This window comes from Geospiza fortis, unplaced genomic scaffold, assembly GCF_000277835.1.
Source record: "Geospiza fortis unplaced genomic scaffold, GeoFor_1.0 scaffold97, whole genome shotgun sequence".
NCBI lineage: Eukaryota > Metazoa > Chordata > Aves > Passeriformes > Thraupidae > Geospiza > Geospiza fortis.
The window spans coordinates 1,545,716-1,566,823 of record NW_005054343.1 but is presented as its reverse complement, the minus strand read 5'-3'; the positions used below and the strand labels follow the sequence as shown (position 1 = coordinate 1,566,823).

General features: G+C 39.1%; 1 protein-coding gene across 1 annotated transcript in view; it reads right to left on the bottom strand.

Annotated features, from left to right (window-relative positions):
* Positions 1-379: 379 nt before the first annotated feature.
* The window catches only part of NFATC3 (nuclear factor of activated T cells 3), a 57,575-nt gene continuing 36,846 nt past the window's right edge, over positions 380-21,108 (bottom strand). Inside the window, 3 exon segments of the mRNA XM_031058387.1 lie at positions 380-3,828; positions 12,419-12,520; positions 20,921-21,108. The exon segment at positions 20,921-21,108 is cut by the window's right edge and continues 19 nt beyond it. Coding sequence (XP_030914247.1) covers positions 3,704-3,828; positions 12,419-12,520; positions 20,921-21,108 — 415 coding nt within the window. The 3' untranslated portion in view covers positions 380-3,703.

The window sequence follows — 21,108 nt, the reverse complement described above, 5'->3', positions numbered from 1 at the left end:
TACATCTTACCTATGATAATATCCTTTCAGGAATGGGAATTACTTTTTATGATGAACTCCCTTGAATAATAATTTCTGGAAAAATCTTTCAAAATAATCTTGATTGTCTAATTGAAACAATGACACTTGCAAACAGGGGAGCAGCAGTATTGTGCAGGCTGATACTCTGCCAGCACTGCTAATCAGCTCTTAGGCAGGTGGAGGTTCACCTTTGCTGGCTCCAGTCTGAGCCCCAATCTCTGTCAGATCACCCTTCCAGGGGGAATATCCAATGTCCCTCAGTTCCCCTGTCCCAGCCTGGCACAGCTGGTTACCACTGCATCACAAATGGAGTTTCCTCCCAGTACATTTGAGTCTGCACTTCAAATAAATGACAATGTATTTGCATTATTTTTATTTATTTGAACACTATGATTTAAGAGCCTAAATGCAAGTTTTTCCCTTTATTTCTGCAAGTAGCACTGCAATCATAACTTACAAAAATGTTTAAAATACAAAATGTACATGAAATTACAATACAAGGCTCTGTAAACATCTAGAACTTAATCTTTATTGTCCCACGTTTTAAAATATAAAACTTCAATTTGAACGATTTCCGAACCTCAAGGAATGACATCCATTATGAGTATCAAAAATAGAGTTTCAAAGCTTTGTATCAGAACAAAACCATTTTTTCATTCTTTGGTTTAAAAAGGGTGGCAGTTCCCCTGATAACAGGTAAGTTTTACTACAGAAATTCAGATTCCTAGTTTATGGTAATTTCAGAACTCACCCCTGTCCCCCTGGATTAATATACTACCCCCTTTTTTTTCCCCCCAAACATTGATCTTTGACCCTCCTTATAGAAAAGCTACCTCATCATTAAGGCTTTCCTTCAGGATAATCTAAGTTATTAAAAATTTTTGGGAAAGTACTCAGGGAGAAGACAGGACTTAAGGACAAGGAAGTGGATGCCAACAAAATATTAACAGTTGCCGGGTTCTGTTGTTTAATTAAATTTGCATAGTCCAATAGAGATAATGTGCTTTTTATACCACTAAAATTATACAAGATTAACAGTCTTTATCTACGGTATCACACAAGCTAAAATAAAATTAAGACCCTTGTATTGAAGCTTTTACAAGGCAAATACAAAACTGCTTTAGTATCCAAAGCTATATTTTTTAAATTTCATTTTTAAATAGGAAAGCATTTCTATGTCTACAGGCATCAAGGTATTTAAAGGCATCAGAAAATTTAGTGCATAGCAACTCCGGATTGTTTGGGCTCCTATATTTTAGGTACAGTGTGAATTCCAGCTACTTGGAGAACTTGCAAGGAGAGTCTGTACCAGCAGGATAAAGGAGCATAAATCCCATACAGTATGAAAAGCTTTTCAGTCAGAAATCTCCTACAAACAATGGTTAATGCAAAAGACCCAACACATGAATGAAAACTGGAACGTGCCTTGCCACCAGCACACACTGTGAGACAATGACATGGTTAACAGCATTGTGTGGTTTGGTTTGTTTTGAAGGTGTTAAAAACAGAAGTAGATGTATTTCTGTGAGTTCTTTCTAGGACCTTTAACGTACACAAGTAGAGGACAGAGTAAAGCACCATTACTGAGGGACAATTACAATATCACACTTTCCAGATTCCAGCCCTGCCAATTATTTCCTGCAAATGTCAAGATTTGCACCACTCAACAGTACATTCACAAAAAGGATGCTTAAGATTCCCAGCAGGTACATAGTGGCCTTACATTAAGTTGTTTGAAATAATTATGATACATCAAGTTAGTAGCCTCAGGCTACACTCTTAAAAGAAGTACATGATAAAATTACTATTTTACCCACTTAATATGGTCTTTAAAAGTTCATAATTCAGCTGTTACAGAGATGGGATTATAGCTATGGTATTGCTTGGGCACTGACTTCATTCCAGGTGTAAGATTCTGCCTGCAAAAGGCTCAATGGAAAGTTTTCCCCACCACTGTTTGCCAAAATGCAACATCAGTAGAAGCTGTGTTTGCCTTCCCAGGTGTTATAACTCAGCACTGCTCTCCACTGTCAGACCCTTTCATTCATTTGAAGTCTACAAAGGGCATGTGCTCCCCATGTGTTAACTGCTAAAATGGCTACACTTGTCTGAACTGGATCCAATGCAAATATATTTTCCAATTTTCTAATTCTTTGTGTTAATTCACTCTTTAATTTCTGTTAGATTGTCATGGCTCACCCAAATGAGCAACTGAAAGGAACACCTTGGATGTTCTGAGGTTCCCTATACTGCTGACCTTCCTTTGCCATGACTGGTATACCAATGGAGGGAAGCTCTGTAATGAGCGATTCCTGGGGGAGGGAAATGGCTGTGGCCTCCACAGGCCTCTCCACAGTGTCTAACTGGAAAGACCAGAGATTTTTAAGTAATGATGTAAACAGATTGTTTCAAATTCATCAGATTATGGGGATAAGGGAGATGCATCCTCAGAGCACAGCACAGAGTTTACTGCTGCTGCTGAATCCTGTGTATTTCTTTGGTAGCTCCTGCTTCACACCTTTGAAATTAAACATGGACACATCGTACTGCCTAACCACTAATTCACAGTAAATTACTTTTAGCAAACTGACATTTACAAACAGCCTGAATTTAAGGAACGGTAACTGTCATCTCCGTAGGAGTTCCAAGTGGCATGGTTGGGCATACAGCCTAGAAAAGATACAGATGTGATCAAATGATCTATTGCATTGAAAACTTGAATGCCACTGAATTGGTGATTTTAAACCCATATTCTGCAGGGATAATGGGAATATTTAGATCCTCAGCAAACATTACATTTTCTCCTGTATCTAACATGGCTTTGATGTTGCTGTTCTTTAATCTAAAATCCTACTGCTCAAATTTGATTACAAATGTAACTTGCTAAGAAAAAAGCTATTTCAAGAAGGAGCCTGTGCTAATAAAGATCAGGAAGATTATCCACAAAGTTATAAAAGTTAAATTTTGGAATGTAATTTCTATCCCAACACTTTCATGATGGAATGGTCTTTTTGCAGCCTATCAAGTAACATCTTCAGTTTATAAACAAGTGCAGATCTACATTTGGCTTTGCTTCCTATGAATCTAAGAAAGAAAACACTACAGTATTCATATACACAATGGCTTCCGTGGCATTGGCTTCAGATGACAGGTAAAATTTGCCACTGGAAGATCTTATTAAGAAAAAAAATGAAACAACAGAAGCTTTAAAGGCTTTCCAAAATGACCAAAAGGTGTTACAAATCATCAGTTACAAACTATACTACCTCTAAGGGCAAGCAGCACACTGAAGATGTGCATTAAATCTTCCACGTTCAGGACTGTGAATATTATAAGAGCAAACTAACACCTCCACACACCTGAAGCACTTAAAATATAAAAGTATTCTATTTAAATGCAAAAAGCAAAGCTTGTTTGTAACTTTAAAACAGTTAAAATATCTGGTGTAGATTCTGTGTGTCCATTTTAAGAAGTCTCTTTACAGCATCTGAGGAACTATAATTAAAATGCTCTGTCTCTACATCAAAAATGTAACCCACTAAAAGGGCTTTGCAAGGATCCACTGTTCCAGTTCATAAAGGCCACAGAGTTGGAAGCACAGTAAGTCTAAAGAGGAAGAGGACGAAGAAATATTCAGAGAAACTGTGATGTTTTCATGGATGTTGAGTCGTTAGCTTATCCATTACTGGATTCCATCAGATATTCTCGTCTCCAGAGATCCAGGACACGGATGCGCAGGCTGGCTGGCCACTGTTGTTCCATGTGACACTGAGATCTGTGACATATCTCTTCCTATGATCTCATTCACTATAAAAAAAAAAAAGAAATATTAAAGATTGACAGGTTTTATGCTTTCCAAAAGGCAGAACTCATCAGTATAACCCTTTAAAAAATAAATACTTTCAGAGCTAAGCCTTGATGCTGTTATGTAAGAGGAGATGAATGAGGAGCCTGACTTCAGCAACAGTTAAGCAAGGGGGAAAAAACATCCTGCCATAATCCATGCAGGAGAATCCCTAAGCCCCTTGAAGAAAATAAGCACATGAGCATTCATGACACACAGGTAACAGAAAGGCATAGCAGAGGTCAGGTTTATCGAGATTTCCCCACAGAACTCCTTCTGTTCAAGAGTGTGACAAGCACAACAAATAACTCGAGTAACTCCTGGCTCTTTCAGGCTACTTACAGAACTTCCTAAGAACCTGGATTCAGGTTAAGAGAATATTCTTTTTAAACACTACATACCTATTAATTTGGCCAGTTTTCTGTATACTTGCATTTCTGAAAGCACAGTAACTGAATTATATCAGTCAATTTCTCTACAGTGAAGATTCAGGATGCACTAATATACAGGCCAGTTTGTGTGTCAACTTCAGCCAAGTTTAATCAACTTGTACTATTTAAAAGTGAGGGACACCTCCATGAATGTGACAAAGTTAACCTAGATTATTAAGAAATTACAATCTTGAATTCCTACTCTAAATCCTATGTAATTAAATGCAGGACAATTGATTGGAAGATGATAAAAATTATAATTTTAAAGGCTAAGTGTAAAAGCAATGATAGAAATGTCTATTTTACAAAGATGGACCTTGGTAATGTTATCAAAGAAAACTGAATAACATTCTATGTGGACATGAAAAATATCACATTAAATAATAATGACAAATTTTAGAAAAATATTGGACCATAATCACAATCCAAATTATTATTTCATTGTTAGAAGCAATGAATCCTGTTGATTCCCATTACTGAGTGGGCAGTAAGTTATATAATCTCTTTCTCAGCAAGACTTTGAATAGGCTGAATTACAGAAGCTTTTCCCTAATCATTGAATGAGTTTGCTTGGACCTTCTATAAACAGGTATTTAATGGATCCTTTTGTTGACTATTTTTATGTTTAGAACGTTTTGTTCTGCTAATAAGGTGCTTCTATTGAACATCTTAACAGATTTGGAACCCAGGCTTTTAGTACTTTGTTCTCTATTGGGTAATTTTACAGAACAGTGTTGATGCACTTCACCACCTTTCTTAATGCTTCCTTAATTTTCCATAGCAGGATTTACTCTCCTACCAACTATTCCTGTCCGGTAGAAGCATAACAAAACTAATCTACAGGTGGTGTAAATTGTGTTTCTAGCACTGAACAGCCTGAGCACTGCCCTTCATCACAGTAGTGGTAGTTCTGAAAAAAAAAAGTATTCATATTGTGAATATGCTGAAGTCCATGTAACTTAGAAAATTCAGCTCTGAAAAGAGGTTGTGTCACTCAGGAAAGCATTAAAACCACCCCCTGCACAGCCCTGTGTAGTGGAGGAGGTGTTTGTTATCCCTCCCTGCAATGGTTTTCTCCTCAGGAGTGCAAGGACAGCTTGTTACACTCTGGTACTGAACCCAAGGGTTCTAACAGGTCACACCCACCATGCAAAAGCCAATTCCCTCAAGTATTACAAGATGTGCAATTCATCTGGCTTCAGAAAAACCTATCATTCAATGAACTTAACTGCACAAGGACACTGGAAACTGTGATTGCAGGTAGGGCACTTTCCCAAGTATTTTGATTAGGCCAATACAATACATAAGTAAACAACTGCTAAAAAACCCCACAACTTTTTATTTTTTAAACAAATGATAGATGCTTATTCATAAGAACTGTGCTCCACCAGCTTCTGTCAGGGCATTCATTAGCTTGCTCTCAGGAGCTCCAACAGCTCTTACCTACTCAACAGTAGCTTTGTGCAATTCCAGGGTCCCAGCTGTTCAGTACTGCTAAAACTTTCATGAGTGCTACAATGAAAACATTATAAATAACATTCCAAAGTTCAGTATTTTGAAATTATTAGTTACTTCCCTTAAGTTTTGATGGCTGATCTGTATCTGTACTAGCACCATCAGCACAAACTGGTCTGTCCTGCAATGTTTTGTAGTTCCCACCGGCAGAGGTGTTTAACTGAACAGCACGTAGCCATTGGCACTGCATTCTCCTTAGAACACATTACACTGAAGACAATAGCTGGTCACATGGGGTTTTATTTGCCAAACTTCTGCAGAAGTCATTATGTAGAATATTAAAGCTACAGGTTAGTTTGTGTTGCTTTGTTCTAAATAATCACTGATTTGTTTATAAGAAGCTGTTTGTAGCTCAGTGGGGTTTTTTTGCAATACTTTCAGCATGTGGTGAATACAGATCTGGTCTAGTGGAAGACCCTCACTTGTCTCAGTGACTTTGTAAGAATTGCTAATTTATAAAACCAACCAGTATTCAAGTGTGCTTTTCTCAAAATAAGTATGTAAATCAGTGTTCTGCCAGAGCACATTGCAGGCCTCAAGAAAAGGCCGAAAATGCTTTTCCTGCTGTGTCTGACCAAGGTGTTTTTTCACAGACCTTGGCCTCCCAACTAACATATCTTCCTATTCTGTACTTTCCAAGAATGTCCATTTCAGCTGTCTGGAACTCTGTACCAAACAAATGGACTGGGGGGAGCCTGCAGACTCCAGAAGACTCTCCATTGTTTAGATGAGGTGCAGATGAGGGTAAAAATAAAAGCTTCAAAGAAAGGAGAACTTGCAGAAGGCAGCAGCTCAGATCAGTCTCTAATCTTCCATGGCACATATAATATTCATATAATACCAGCATTATCAGAACTTGTCTTCCTGGTGGGGAATGGTATAAATTAAAGCAGTTTCAAATGTAAATCATCTAGTCAGTAAGAAATAAAATCCTGCATAACAATGTTCAAGGCTGAGGGCTAAATCATCCAACATTTTCCTTTTTGTATTAAAGACTAAAAGAGAAATCCAGGTCAGTATTTGAATGCATGTCGTGTCACCTTCTTCCAAAGAGGGGCAAGCACACAACATGTAACAGTGTGTGATTAAAACTGAAAACTTAATTAATGTGCATAAGTACAGGTTTTCTACAATATTATCTAGCAAAACTCAAGTTCTTCAGGTGACAAACTCAGAGAGGAACAAATTTCAACAATTCTGAGAAAGAACAAGCTCAGGCTCTACTGCTGATCCTTTACAAACAAAAGAAAATTTCTTTACTTTTAAAAAATCACTTTTCCCACACTCTCCTACTTTTGACTGTGGGCTGCAGGGGCTACTCTGTCCTAAAAAATATATCTACAAAGATTTCATATCCCTCTTGCTTAACCTTAAGAGCCATCCCATTAGCAACTAGACACTGGGAAAGAGCATGCATGGCTTTGTTAAACCTCCTGGTCTTGATACCATTTCCTTTCTTCAGCACAAGTTTGCAGGGGAAGGCTGCAGAGCTTGTTTGGGATTCTGCAATACAGATCTCCAGGATGGTTTTCATGTTCTCTGTGCTCTGTCTGCCAGGTTCATGTGTTTTGTAGCTCATACTTTTGCTGCCTCTTTGGAGAGAGCCAACTTCATTAGACTTTAGATGAACAGTTGTGCAAGTAGGACCTTGACTTTTCAGTCCATGGCCCCTCCAGTTAAGTCCCTGACTGTTTGGCACCTGTGGTGCCAGGTGTTGACTGCTGATCCCACAGCCTGGACCCCTACTCACTCCTCAAGTCAGGAGGAACCAGAAATGTCTTACACACTGTGAAGCATTACAGAGGCCTTGCTAATATTTAGGAATCATTTGGTATCTACTGATACCTAAAATAATTCTGGATGATCAGTGTCAACTGAGTAGATGACATCAAAGCGTTACAAAGTGTTTTCTGTGCTAACAGTCCAGGTCAATAATCCTGAAATGACTACTGGAGGAGACAAAGAGAGAGAGGGGTGCACACACTACACTGTGTACACATGTGGCATATTCCTCCATACAACACTGATAATTGCACTTTGAAAACTTGTCAGATATGGCACAGATCAAAATGTGATACAGCAGGTTTTTAAAATATTATTTTTCTCCTTTTTTTTAATATTGGGTTGTGAAATGGAAATTATTTTAACAACTTTCCTCTGTCTATGTAATTGACCTCTTTGGCGGTTTTCCCAGATTTCAGAATTTCAGCTGTTACTTTATTTGCAATAGTTTCACCTTTTCATCCGTTAGTATTTATCTAGAACATAAGCTGGCTGGTAAATTTATACTAACAGTTAAAAATAGATGGTGTGGAACAGAAATTAAATTGGTGGGGAGAAAATCTGCTCCAGACATTAGACTGGCCTGGTCAGTACTGGTGATACTGCAATATTGCATTGCAAAGCTTTTGCCTCTCTGTGCTGCATTGGAAAAGGAGCAACACACTGCATTGAGAAAGCACCAAATGTCAGACAGAGGCTCCAGCCTACAAAATTAAAAATTGCAAAATATGAAGCAGCATCCTAACATCAATATGGGTAGAACAGAGTAGAAGCAGCTCTGACTTTTGGATCTGCTGTAAAATAAGAGCAACCACTTACTCTGTTGTACTGGGTTCTTCCCATGGTTTTCATTTCCCATTGTGCTCTGTTTGCCTGTTTCCAGTCCCTGCTCACTGCACAAGTGGCAGCAGCTGGAGCACCAAGGCCCCCCCTGCCCCTGAGGGTTTTGCCTCTGGTCAGTTAAGGCTTGCCCTGGACAGCTGACAAAGCCACAGCCTGACAGCCAGGCTGCGCAGGATGAGCTCTTCAAACTTTGCAATTTGCTATCCAGAAGTTGCTAACCTAAAGTTAGGTTGAAGAGCTCAGCCATTTGTGCAGCGAGTGACACCCAGAGCCATGGGTGCTGATCCCATCAGCTGTTCCAGCACTGACCAACCCCTCTGGAGAAATTCCCACCTACAGAAAGTGATCCATGTTCACGGATTTGAACAGAACAGAGCTCTTGTGCTATGAAGCAAGACATCAGCATTAGAAGTTGGTGCTTCTAATAATAAATTCCTGGATGTTTTGGATAAATTAACCCTCCAGCTATGAATTTAGAATAACAAGTTCTCTTAAGGTGTTTTTAAGGTGTTTGAAGTTCTAATATCAAAAGGCATTATCTTCCTTAATCAAATGCCAAGCAAAAACTAACATGCTTCTGAATTGCTCTGTATCTAATTTCCCCTCTCATTGTGCTAAAAAGACAAATATTTTGTACTGGAGCACAAAGGAAAACAGAAGTATATCTAAGTATATATATATTTTATAAGAATATAAGATAAAGGAATTCATGAACCTACAGGCCTTTCAGGGAATAATGCAAGTAACCTCTTTTTCCTTGCAGGAAGCCACTCATCTACTTTCTACAGGACAAGCAAGTATCTTTATTGGCAGTTACCAAACATTTTAGGTTTTTCTAAGTAAAAAATACTTCCTGAAAACCTCTATGGAGAACTTCAGGCAAACCAGTTCAGATTACAGATCACTGCAATGGGCAAGAGCAGAGACGTGTGCAAGATACAACAATGCTTCCTCAGGATGTTCCACCAGCCTCCAAAATGTGTTTTTCCCAGGGAACTCCTGAGTTAGAGACAATATCTTTTGTGCCAAATGTTCCCATTTGGATTTTTCTCTCTGGGATCTTTAAGGTCTGCGCAAAATTCTGTCAGCTGCAATATTTTGTGACAGCAGATTGCAAAGCTTAACTCCCTATAGCAAGAGCAATGCATTTTAGATGTGCTGAACTTGCCCCAGGATTACTTGGTGGTTATTTACTGGTTTCCTTCCCAGGAATTATCTTCCATTACCTTTTCTGTGCCCCTCACTCATTTTATTATATTTGGCATTTTCTCCTCATTCCCTTTTCTGGCCGTAGAGTTCTAGCAGATCCAACAACAGGCATTCATCTAATTCCTTTGTGGCATCAGGGACAAAATGTGGCCACAAAATAGATCTAAGAAGTAGCATTTTCTTATTCTCTGCTGTTCCCTGGACATTCCTAGCATTTATTCACCCTTTCAAGACTACTTTTAACACTACTGAGCAAGCTCTCATAGTTCTCATGGCTCTCATTTTAAATTCAAGACAGCTTTAAAGGAGAATAGTTAGCACTGTATTGATGAGTGCAGGTTTGATTCTTTCCCTTACTCTAACTTCCACTTTAACTACCTGGTTTCCTTTAATCACAAGATCTTGCTGTAGAGGTTTCTAGACAGTTTTTGGTTTTCACCCTTCTGAATAGCAGAGCAGCAGCAGTGTCACATTTACCCAGGTTCCACACCAGGTTCCACTTTACAATTAACTGTTGCTTGCTCTTCCAGAGCTGCTGTCTGGCATGTCATCTACTTGAAGACAATTGTCACTGTCACTGCTCTGAAACCTTTTTACTGACACCTTACATTGAGGCAGGTCCTGCAACATGTCTCTTTTTCAAAGGACTCGGCATGAGAATCTCTAGTTCCTCAATTGTCAACATCAATACACAAAACTTTCTAACATCACTTACCTCATTTTAACTGAATAACTGATTAGTCATCTGTTGGTCGCATTTCCCATTTAACTTCATAATTTTTATGTTCTGTTCTGATTTCTGCAAGTGGAAGCAGCTTGTAGTCTCTCTCACAGCAGAGTAATTGCACACTTATGAACCTTCATAAATCATCTGCAGACTGCTTGCAACTGTGTGACCCTTCTGACCACCTATTATAATTTCATAAACTTGATTGTTTTCTACAGTTTATCTTTTCAAGTTTGTCACAGCCTGTGATGCTAAAACTGCTACCAAACAAGATTTAATTTTTTCAAGAAGTTTTTGCACACTCCTTTCAACCAAATAGAGATATTTCCTCATGTGGGTTCTCCTCATGTTTTGGTACTCCCTGTAGCAGCCACCTCACTTAGCCCTTCTATAAAGGATGACTCAAGTATTCCATTGGTTATTTCCTGCCTTTGTAGATGCTCTGATCTCCTGCAGCACACTACAGTCACAGTTGCTCTCCTCTTCAGCAGTATAATTTAGAAGCTGTGTTCTTCCTAATTTAAGCCTGAAAATTGGCTCTGTAAGAATTCTGTACTGGCAGTGGATACAGTTAACTTGTCTGATTTGACACTGAGCATTCTTCAAGGTACAAAACCATCTTACTTTCCTCTGTATCCTATCCTGTACTAATATCACACTACATTGTGCCAAATACATAAAATACCCATTATTTTCATTTTAAAAAATGCCATGTTTCTCAATTGCATTTATCAAATGCTAACACTTGTGTGTAAATGTGTTTCTGTCTGGGTTTCTGTTTGTGTGCCCTTTATAAAAGGGACCTGTCAGCATACATTTCATAGGCCTAAATTTGGGGTTTACCACCCTATGTGCTATTTTTCACTTGGGGATACTGGTATTTGAGGTTTATTTTATTATTAGCCTCAATTTCCATTTTTCAAGAACTCCTGCTCTTCAACAATTATTCTGAACCTACCAGATTCTGAATTGCACAGGACATAGCGCAGAACACTGAAATAATCTAAGTTATAACTCATATTTTACTAATTGATTTGCTGTTTCAAGACACAGGAATGTCAGCTTGGTGTACAGTCCTTTCCCTGGCTTTGCCATTCCAAATAGGAGCTACTTACCTTACTAATAACATTTTGATAGGTAAGGAAAGCAGAATTAAGTTTCTTGAAAGTTGGCAAAAGACCAGTGTGGTTTATTTCAGTTTCATAAGCAAACTTAGGATCAGCCTACACAGTAATTGCGTGAAAGTTTTATGAAGAGCTTGGTTATTTCACTGTTACCAAATCTCTGGTACATTTACAATTATTAACCTTTACAAATCTAGGGAGAAAGTAGAAAATGTTATAAGTCTTTATAATGTATATGTGCATGTATTGAGAGAAAAAGGACAGTATAGTTCTTTGGCATTTTAGGCATGTATGTAATAAAGTGAAAACTACTAAAGTCTAAACACCAACAAGACCAATAGACCATGCAACAACTTCTAATATAACTAGTATTTAGAAGAGTCATAGGGACTAATTATCTTGCTTATATGTGAAATAAAGAAGCTGAAATAATAAATCCAGATATTCTTACCCAATTATAGTGCACATTCAACTCTAAATCTAGTTATGAACCTGTGTTCCTAATACTCTGACTGGAGGTGCGTGCCACCGTATTCCATCTATTTAAATTGACACAAATCTTTTCGAAAAAGAGAAACATTGCAAATTTCTCAGTTAACTGATCTGGCCACTCTTCTACCTTGTCCATATTTGGCTTAGGATTTTCATATCCTCTTATGCTATTTTACTAGATCCTACAGCACACAGGAAGTTCTGTGGCAGCTCTGTATACTCTGAGTGGAGGTTTTTACTGAATGAGTGTACACCTGGTTCATGAATGCTAAATTTCCAATTATTTCAGAATACAGAGGTGTCTGGTTATAGCAATACTTCAGTATTACACAGTGCTTTTTACTTGCAGCTCTTAAAACTCTTACAACACTTTCCCCTTTCCTTTGTGCTCCAATTTCAAACATTGAAGCATTTCAGTAAGCAGACTCACCCTCTAGATTTTCCACAAAGGAGTTGGACATGAGTGCTGAATGTTGAGTCCATTTCTCTGTTGAACCTGATGGCTGGTATTCCAGGTCAGAGATAAAACTGTCTGTGTCAGAGAAGAAGACAGACATAACTACTGACTGGACTAAACCAAGAAGTTACAGTTCACTCAACCAGGAAGTGATTTTCATTTTTCTTTTAATAGCACTAAATTGAAATACCCCGTTTCATTCACAAACACTGCGTATGTGACATAAGTAACTATTTATAATTATCAGAGTGCCTATTAAAAACAGTATCACTTTTCTTGTGTATTTACTTTCATTTAGCAGCCAGAGCCATATAGGTAATGGTTATTTTTTTGGATGTCTGCACAGTTGCATCATCATGAATTTATACTACTTAAATCTGATTTTAGTATTTGTGTTTAGAACATTCCTCCTTCAGTTTTTTTTAATTTGCTTTACTTACTGTGGTCAAATTAGAAGTACTTGTGGCACTTGACAGCAACTCCAGGGTAGGCAAAGGAGTCCTAGTGAACAAAACCCGTTGTGCCATTTTGCCTCTCCCCCAAGCACAGGGAGCTGTCCCAGCGCACAGCCTGCCCAAGGCACGGCTCTGCAGTGGGGCCACCACAGCTCCAGGGGCAGAACACCAAGTGTTATCTTGGCACAGGTGGCTCCCTCAGACGTGGGCCACGTAAGAAGCCCTGCAGGTAGTGCAGAGCTGCATTTCATGGAACTGCTTTTCCTAGAGGAAAAACCAATGTCAAATAGTGTGTTCATTATTTCAACCAACAAGTCTGTGTTTATTCAGTTGTGATCAGCAGCTAGGCAGAGCTTACAACAGGGTTGGATTTGGTTTTTCCCCTGCCCAAGACAGGGTTGCAAATTCAGTCAACTAGGCTTTAACACAGTTAAGAAAATTACTCTGGACCCTGGCTAATTCGTGCCTCCTGGATAGAGGCACACACTTGTTTTGCCAGCGTGGTATCTAAGCCCTGCTTAGGGATGACTCCTGGGAGAACAAAGGAATCTACTCTTACTTCCTTCTGAAATTCAAGCAGTTCAAATTACCTCTTTGGGTGACTTCTTATGCTTAATTGTTCAAAGTGTAAAGTTACACACGTTTAAATGGGAAGTGGAAAGCATTATCTGGGTTTCAATGAAAATGTCCGCTGCCATTGTGAAGGAAAGGAGTAAATTAAGGACAAATTCTTCTCAAATAATAGGAGATAAGAAAAGATCATTTTCCTCCATCAATTATGGTAGAAACAGCAAGAAAGTGATATTTAAATAAAGATCTAATGAATCCAGGGAGATGGGCAGGAAACTGCCTCGTGAGGAAACAAATTAACTGTACCAACAACCCTCTTTAGAAAGGTGAAGCTTTCAAAAGAGCAGACAACAAACACTGCCAAAAAGCCTCCAGAGAGAACAGTGGAGTTCATTAGCTTATAAAGCAACAGCCTCTGCACCATTAAGACAGCACAGCTTATACAGTAAGGATTATATGTCACTCTGGCAGGGAAATATGTTTCTGAGCACTTTTTCTAATTAGTTTTATACTTAGCAAGATCCTGAGGTTCTTGCATGCACTACCAAAGCTGCTGACAGTGGTAAGTGTTTGCTTTTATCAATCCCTGACAAATTGTGCCATGCACAGCACACACAACATCTCCAGCCAGCACCTTCTGGAACAGAGCATGCACTGCCCTCGGGCACACACTGCTTTTTGTTTGGGAAACATGGGACATAAAACAACAGCCTTTTCAACTCTGTGATACAGCATAAAGATTTTGTTCTAACACACACATTAGGCAGAACTTGAGGTACCAGAAAAATATACATTGAAAATACCTTTATACTTTGTAATACCTTAAACATTTGAGAAAGCTTTTTGTAGCCAAAGAATATAAAGCCAAAATGAAAATTAGGAAGTTGAAACAAAAATCAAGAAAAATGACACCTGGTAGATCTGTTTAACTGATCAAAAATTCATACTTTTCTGAATGACCTCATTGTCCTGACTCAGTCTTTAGGTAAAGAAAGTTTAAGAAAAGCTTTAAACCCTCAATTATGAGCACCCGGTTTGGGTCAAAGCAGGAAGTCAACTTTAAATTACAGTTCTGTTATGGGTACTTGCAGACCAAAGAGCTCCTGGAGTCATTCCATTTGGTTTACAGGATCTCCTCCTACAGGAGTCAATTAACTTCCTGTTTTTGTAGCACTATCTGATTAAAAGTTTAGCCTGTGTATCCTTTACTGCAGCTGAACTGGAGCAGGATGTGCAGGCTGTGGGACATAACCTAGAAGATGTACTGCTTTTAGAAGAGTAAATCTCCCAAAATATTCTAGAATGCATGATTGTCTGCAGCGCTGCTTCAGTGAGTAGCAGAGAGTGGAGATTTTTAAATATGCTTTGTAAGAAGTTTGATACAAACTGTGTGTTTTAGAGGACAGGTGAAGAATTCCTCTCCTGACAGAGGTAACAAGGATCAGCAAACCTCAAGGAAAACTATGGACAGAGTGCAGCACACATTTCCTGGGACATACACTTTCTTCTGTCAGCTCCAGACAGAACTCTACCAGCTGAATTTACGTGAACAACCTCTTTAACTATGTCACATTGCTTAGAGCAGTATATTTAGCCTGGTTTTGACTCCACATGACCAGCAAGTATCAACTTTCCCTAACAAAAAAGAAGAAGCTTCCAGGCTCTAATTAACCCTCAGTTGTCTGTGCTGGAGCAGCCAGCTGATTGTGCTGCTCTGAGACCAAACCTGTCACAGGTCAGGCCAGGGCTGCTGTGGCAAACTACCACAGACAGGGGGGTGCTTTAGAGGTCACCATTCCAAGCCATAGGCCAGGGTTGCTTTCAGTAATTCCAGGTTTAATGCCAACTTCACTAAGCAGTACTATTTTTTTCCAATTAACTGTATGGAATGTTGGAGTATAGCTTTCCCATGCACGTTATGTACAGAAAAATGAAATGTGCCTGCAGAATCACAGCACCAGCCCTGCAATTACCTGCTACAGTAACAAATACTCTGCTCATGGCTTGGCTATGCTGTCACACTCTGCATTTCTGCAGCCTGGTGAAACCAACTCACTGCAGTCATGTTTACCTTTTCTCTCACGTAAGAAGAGAGCTGAGTCTGACACAGAAGTCAGCACAAGCCTTGGCTCTAGAGGACACGTGGGCTGTGCAGTGGGAAGTGGTGCTGAAGGGTCTGTGTGGATTTTTTCTGGGGTCACAAGGTGCACTGCTCTCCTTCCAGTTCTGCTGTGACTGCCAGCAGCCACACCTTGGTGCAGAAGTGCCACCTGCACTGATGGAAGAAGTCTGTAACCTCTTCCAATTCTTGAATGGGAATCTTTTTGACATGGTGAGTCAGTTGAGTTTACTTTGCCTTAGTTACAAGACGTTCTGTGGCTCTCCCAGGGAGAGCTGGCCACAGACACCTGAGGATTTAGCTGACATCTTCACACATTAAAAATCTGTAACTGGGATGCCTCACTGACAGATTTTATGGGCACAGTGAGTGAATCCCCTAGATGATACAGTCAAAGCACCCTTTGACAACCCTGATGCAAAACATTTCACCTTTGCTCACTGCTCCATCCTTCAGCTTTTAGACTACTGCTCAGTCTGGATCTTCATTCTGTTCATAACACACATTTTCTCAAAGTAGATTTCCATTCTCTTTCAATACATTTCAGGTTCTGCCTTATCATCTCAACATCTCACTGCAGGATTGCTTTTTACTGCTGCCTCATGCTGCTTGACAATACAGATTTCATAATCAGAATGCTAAGAAAGAAGGAGTTTCAACACAACTTCACTGAACAGTCTACACTGGTAGAGTTTTCAGAAAGCCTTTTAGTGCAGGATTGCTCTGACAGTTCCAGGCACAGTGTAGGTCAGAGTCCTTGGCCTTGCTGGGCACACTGCAAGGTGCAACATTCCGCTCTGTACTCAGGAGACAACAAAAACACCTTGGATTTGAGATGTACATCTCAAGTTTGAGCTGCTCTCCTCCACACTACACCAGACTCCAGCATTCAGTACTTTTCTGTGCTTCTGCAGACCTCCAATGGCAGGATGCTGCCTTAATTAACACTGATCTGTTAACGAGTAAGTTTTAAATATAGACAGAAATACATAGTATAGTCCTTCTCCAATACTTTCTTATTACACACCACTTTGATTCTCCAGAAATTAAGCTGAAGCTACAGTTAAAAAGCTGCCTGCAAAGATGTACAAGTCTTCTAGCCAAGATCAGAATAATCTGAGCTTCTCAGGAAAAGAATTTATAAGCTGGAGAGTTATCACAGAACTATTAAAATGAATGAATGCTAACAGCTTAGAGTTCTACATGGAATGTGTCTGACAAAGCAGCCTTATTGCTTTATATACACAAAGTGCTTAGGGGATTTCTGGTTATGATTTATAGTAAATGCACATACTGGATTTTCTAATCTCCAGCTTTATGTAATGGAGATGCAATGAGTAACAAAATATAAGAGGATTAGTAGAAGGTCATCCTGATTTGCTGAATCCAGCCAAACAATACCTTAAAAATGGTTAAATACAGGTGTACATGTTAGAAATCTCATCACTGTAGAAAGCCATGAAATCCAAGGTAAACTCCCTCCTAAACTGCAAACCACAAAAGATTAAATTTGAGATCAACAGTATTGGAACAGTTTTAAACCTAAAACCTGACAGTGGGAATAGGTTAATCACTACATTAGGAGCACTTTTTAAAAACAGAGGGGGTAGATTAATTATGCCTCATCATATAACCAGACTGAGTCTAACTTTGAGTAGCTTTTCTTTCAAGTGGGGAAGAAACTTTATTAGATGGGTGTGCAGCAGAGGCCAGTATGGATGATGGATATGGGAAAGGCCAGAAATGACTAGCTGCCTGTTTCCTGTCACTTCAGCTGCCTTGTTTACATCTGTTTGCAGCCCTAAAACCCCACTGTCTGCCCAGGGAAATGTTAACCTGAAGTGTTGGCCAGAGAGCTGACTTGCTGAGTGATGCTAAGGGAAAAAAGGTCCAACACACTGAGAGACAGAAAAGGTAGAGGGGACAAATAAAAGTGCATGAAGCTGCTTTTACTTAGTTCCAGCCCAAAAGTTTCTGAGCTTGTGCAGCCTGACAACTGCAAAACCTAAGCAGAAAAGAGAACCTTTCCAGAATACCTTTGAAGTAGTAGCATACAATACTACTTTGAAATTGTGTTCTGTTCCAAATATTTTTTATAATGTAATTTGAATTTTGTATCTATGTGACCTCATGCATTTTGATCCCTTGTTTCAAGTGAATTAGAAGGTGCTCCCTGAAGGGTGCAAGGATAAGAAGAGGGGAAAAAACCATAAAAGCAAATTCAAGGTGGAGATTAGAAAAGTCTAAGGATATCAACAAGGTCCTCCTGAAAAACAAGACAATGAAGAGTCACACAAAGTTCAGTATGGGGGATGGGGAGAAAGGAAAGAAGCAGGAAGGAAAGGAAGGAAAGGAAAGTCCTTTGCCAGACACATGGGCAGGATCTACCCTTCCATTGTGTAACTTGTGTTCAACCACAGTGTGAACAGAGCCAGGTAAAGGGCAAAGGAATACAGCAACATTTCAAAAGGTTCTCCATCTGGCCACTGGCAAACACCTTGGACTTTGCAGGGAAGCTACAAATGGGTTACAATTTCCAGGAGATGCTGGATCAAGACTAATCCAGATGCTCTTGACTTGAGCACTGATGGACGAAGCAGCTTTGTAGTTCTGTATTAGGCAGTGACTGGGAAGGGGTTTTGGTGTGTTTTTAAGAAAACACCTGAGTGTTGGCTGAGGAGGCAGTAAGAATCATTTCTAGGGGGTCTTACTTAAATGAATTTATGTAACTACTATGCACACAGCCACATCTGGAGGTGGGGTGGGGATTTCTCAGTTTTGTGGGTTTTTTAATTGGGATTTTGTTTTTAAGAATTTTAAATCCAATTCTGTCAAGATACACAGTAATGCTGTGATTTACTTTATCATGGGGTAGCACTTCCACACTACACTGAAATTTTGTAAAATATTTCTTGAAATATTTTATTTTCTTGGCAAAGAAATAGATACTATTTTAATTTTGAAACAGCATACATTACTTAAAAGAAAGAAGATAATTTATGCTCTCAGAGTTTTTTGTTTATTTTAAGAATACTGATTTAAATATTTAAGGCCAGTAAGCCAGACATGATTTAAAGAATTTTCAACTGGCTTTGCCTTAGTGCTTTATTTTGAGAGGTTTATTTGCCTTAATTGGTAACCTTCAAAAACCTATTTTCCAACTAAGTAGAGCTTTCAGGTTTGATGTATTAGTTGGGAGAACATATTGTATCAACACTCATTTTATGTATGTAATTATGTTTGGACTTTTTTCTTTAATTGTTATAACATTATTGTAGAATAGCCTATTTGCTATTTGTGCTTGGCATTATTTGTACAGAAACTAAAATTCAATTATACAAGAAAAAGAAATTTTAGAATTGTTTTTTAAACCAGAGTAATATGTCAGATAAATTATTGAAAAAAGTGTTCTTGTCTAAACATGGGGGTTTTTTTCCCTTAAAGCTGATTAAGCAGAGGAAGTATTCACTCACATTGAGAGAACTGAGCAGCTTTGCTTCTTGTCCCTGTGCCCTTCCAGACTTTGGGAACAGCAGGTTTCATGCTCAACATCTGATTTGTATTTGCAGATTGGAAATGCAAACAAGCCCCAAACCCAGCCCCAGGAAATCATCGCACGGCGGCACCGTGGAAGGGAAAGGCACTGCTCACAAACCCAGGGCTGCTGCCAAGGGCAAGCTCAGCACTTAAATCCATGCTCAATTTTCCATACATGAAGTATGTTTAATCAGCAGTTATCAGAACTTCTTTAATTTTCTACAACAATCATTAGAAAAAAGAAGTTAATTAAGCTGCAGCCATTTGACTCCCATGTTTATTGTACTCTGAACCACCAGCAAGCGGCCACGCTTCCAGTGGGGCTCCAACAGCTTCTCCTGTGATTCCATGGCTTTGTCAGCACAGAAAAAGGCATACTTTCAGTGCTAAGCAAAAGAAATAGTATCAAAAAGCAACAAATATTTGTGATATAGAGAAAAAAACTTTTTTACTGTTCATCCATTTTAATTTCTGAACAATTATAAACAAACTGCCAAGATGTTCATAACTGCTAAACACTTCTGCTTACTTTATGAACAGTCTAACCACAGTATTCAGTTATATTTGATTTGTTTCTACTTTTTTTTTTTTTTGTGGGTGTGGAGAGAAGAAGGATGAGAAAAGGTAGGTTCTAACCTGACACTTCTTGAAACATTAGATTTCCCTCTCGTTCCTCTATACAAAAGTATAAAATGCAATTTTTTTGCTGCATGCTATTTCACAAAGCCTTGCTTTTATCCCCTCACTAAGTCCTTGACAGAATCAGTCTCTTCCTTCCTTTCTAAATAAACTTAAGTTGATTGATAAACAGTGTTTCTAAAAAGAGAGCTTTGTTTAATTAAGGTGGCTATTGAACTGAAAGCTCAACTAGACTGGTTTCTCTCATTTTCTTCCTACTGTGCCACGTCTTTAAAGGCATTTCTTACTAAATTTTATTACTACTGTCTGGAGGTAACAACAGCAAAGCTCCATTTATGCAGGGAGTTGGGACTGACACAGATACTTAACAGATGGCCTACACTTAAGTCTTTATTCTACTGCTGATGCAATTAAGTAATTACCAGGGATGGTTTAAAAAACCCCAAACCACAACATTTATGACTACTTTAGAAAAGACACACTGGCATGATTCCCTTCATCAAAACCAAACACATTTTACACAACTTTTAAGGCCAGGCCTTCTGTGCTTCCAGTCTTTATTAGCATGACATATTCTTTAAAAGTGAACTTCTCAAAAAGGTAGTCAGAGCGGAGAAAGCAAACAGCCACTGTGAGCAGAGGTGCTGGATGATGACAGTATCTACAGAATGTCTGTGAGGAGACCAAGAGAGTGCCAAAATGCATGTGATAGATTATCAAAACACCAGCCTGCCCTTCAAAACTGGGACAACTCCAAGAAACAAGACTCCAAACTCCATCTATGCAACTTAGATATCGTATTATGAGTTTTACTGAAATGTATCAGTGACACAATCAGAAAAGACTTCAAATTACTTTCTTGACTACAAGGTGTCAATGCGTAAGAGTTGATCCTCAAGCTTTGTTTTATGGCAAAACCAAAATCTGTGGGCAAATCAGACTAAAATGCTTGAATTGTATAACTACAAATTAACAGCCGACATAATTAGTTTTAGACAATTTGTTGCTTTGGACACAAAAATATGACTCCAAGACTGATGCTATAAATTTCCTTCTGTGAAGAGCAGTGTGTTCTAAACAAAACAACCCTCCCACACCCACTTGGTAGTTTAATGCCCATTATAACCCCAGTATTGCAATATTATATCTACTTACCATCATCTAGTGTGATGTCTTGTAGTCCTATGGTTTGAAAATTCAATTCCCGGTCTTCAGGCTCTGGTTTGATGTGCACAGCTGCCCCCTCGGGTGCAAAGGGAGACGAGTCACAGCCGGGGTGGGGCCCCAGGGGTGACACCGCGCCCAGGGCTCCCAGCGCGGGGCTGGCGGCCTGCGGCGAGTGC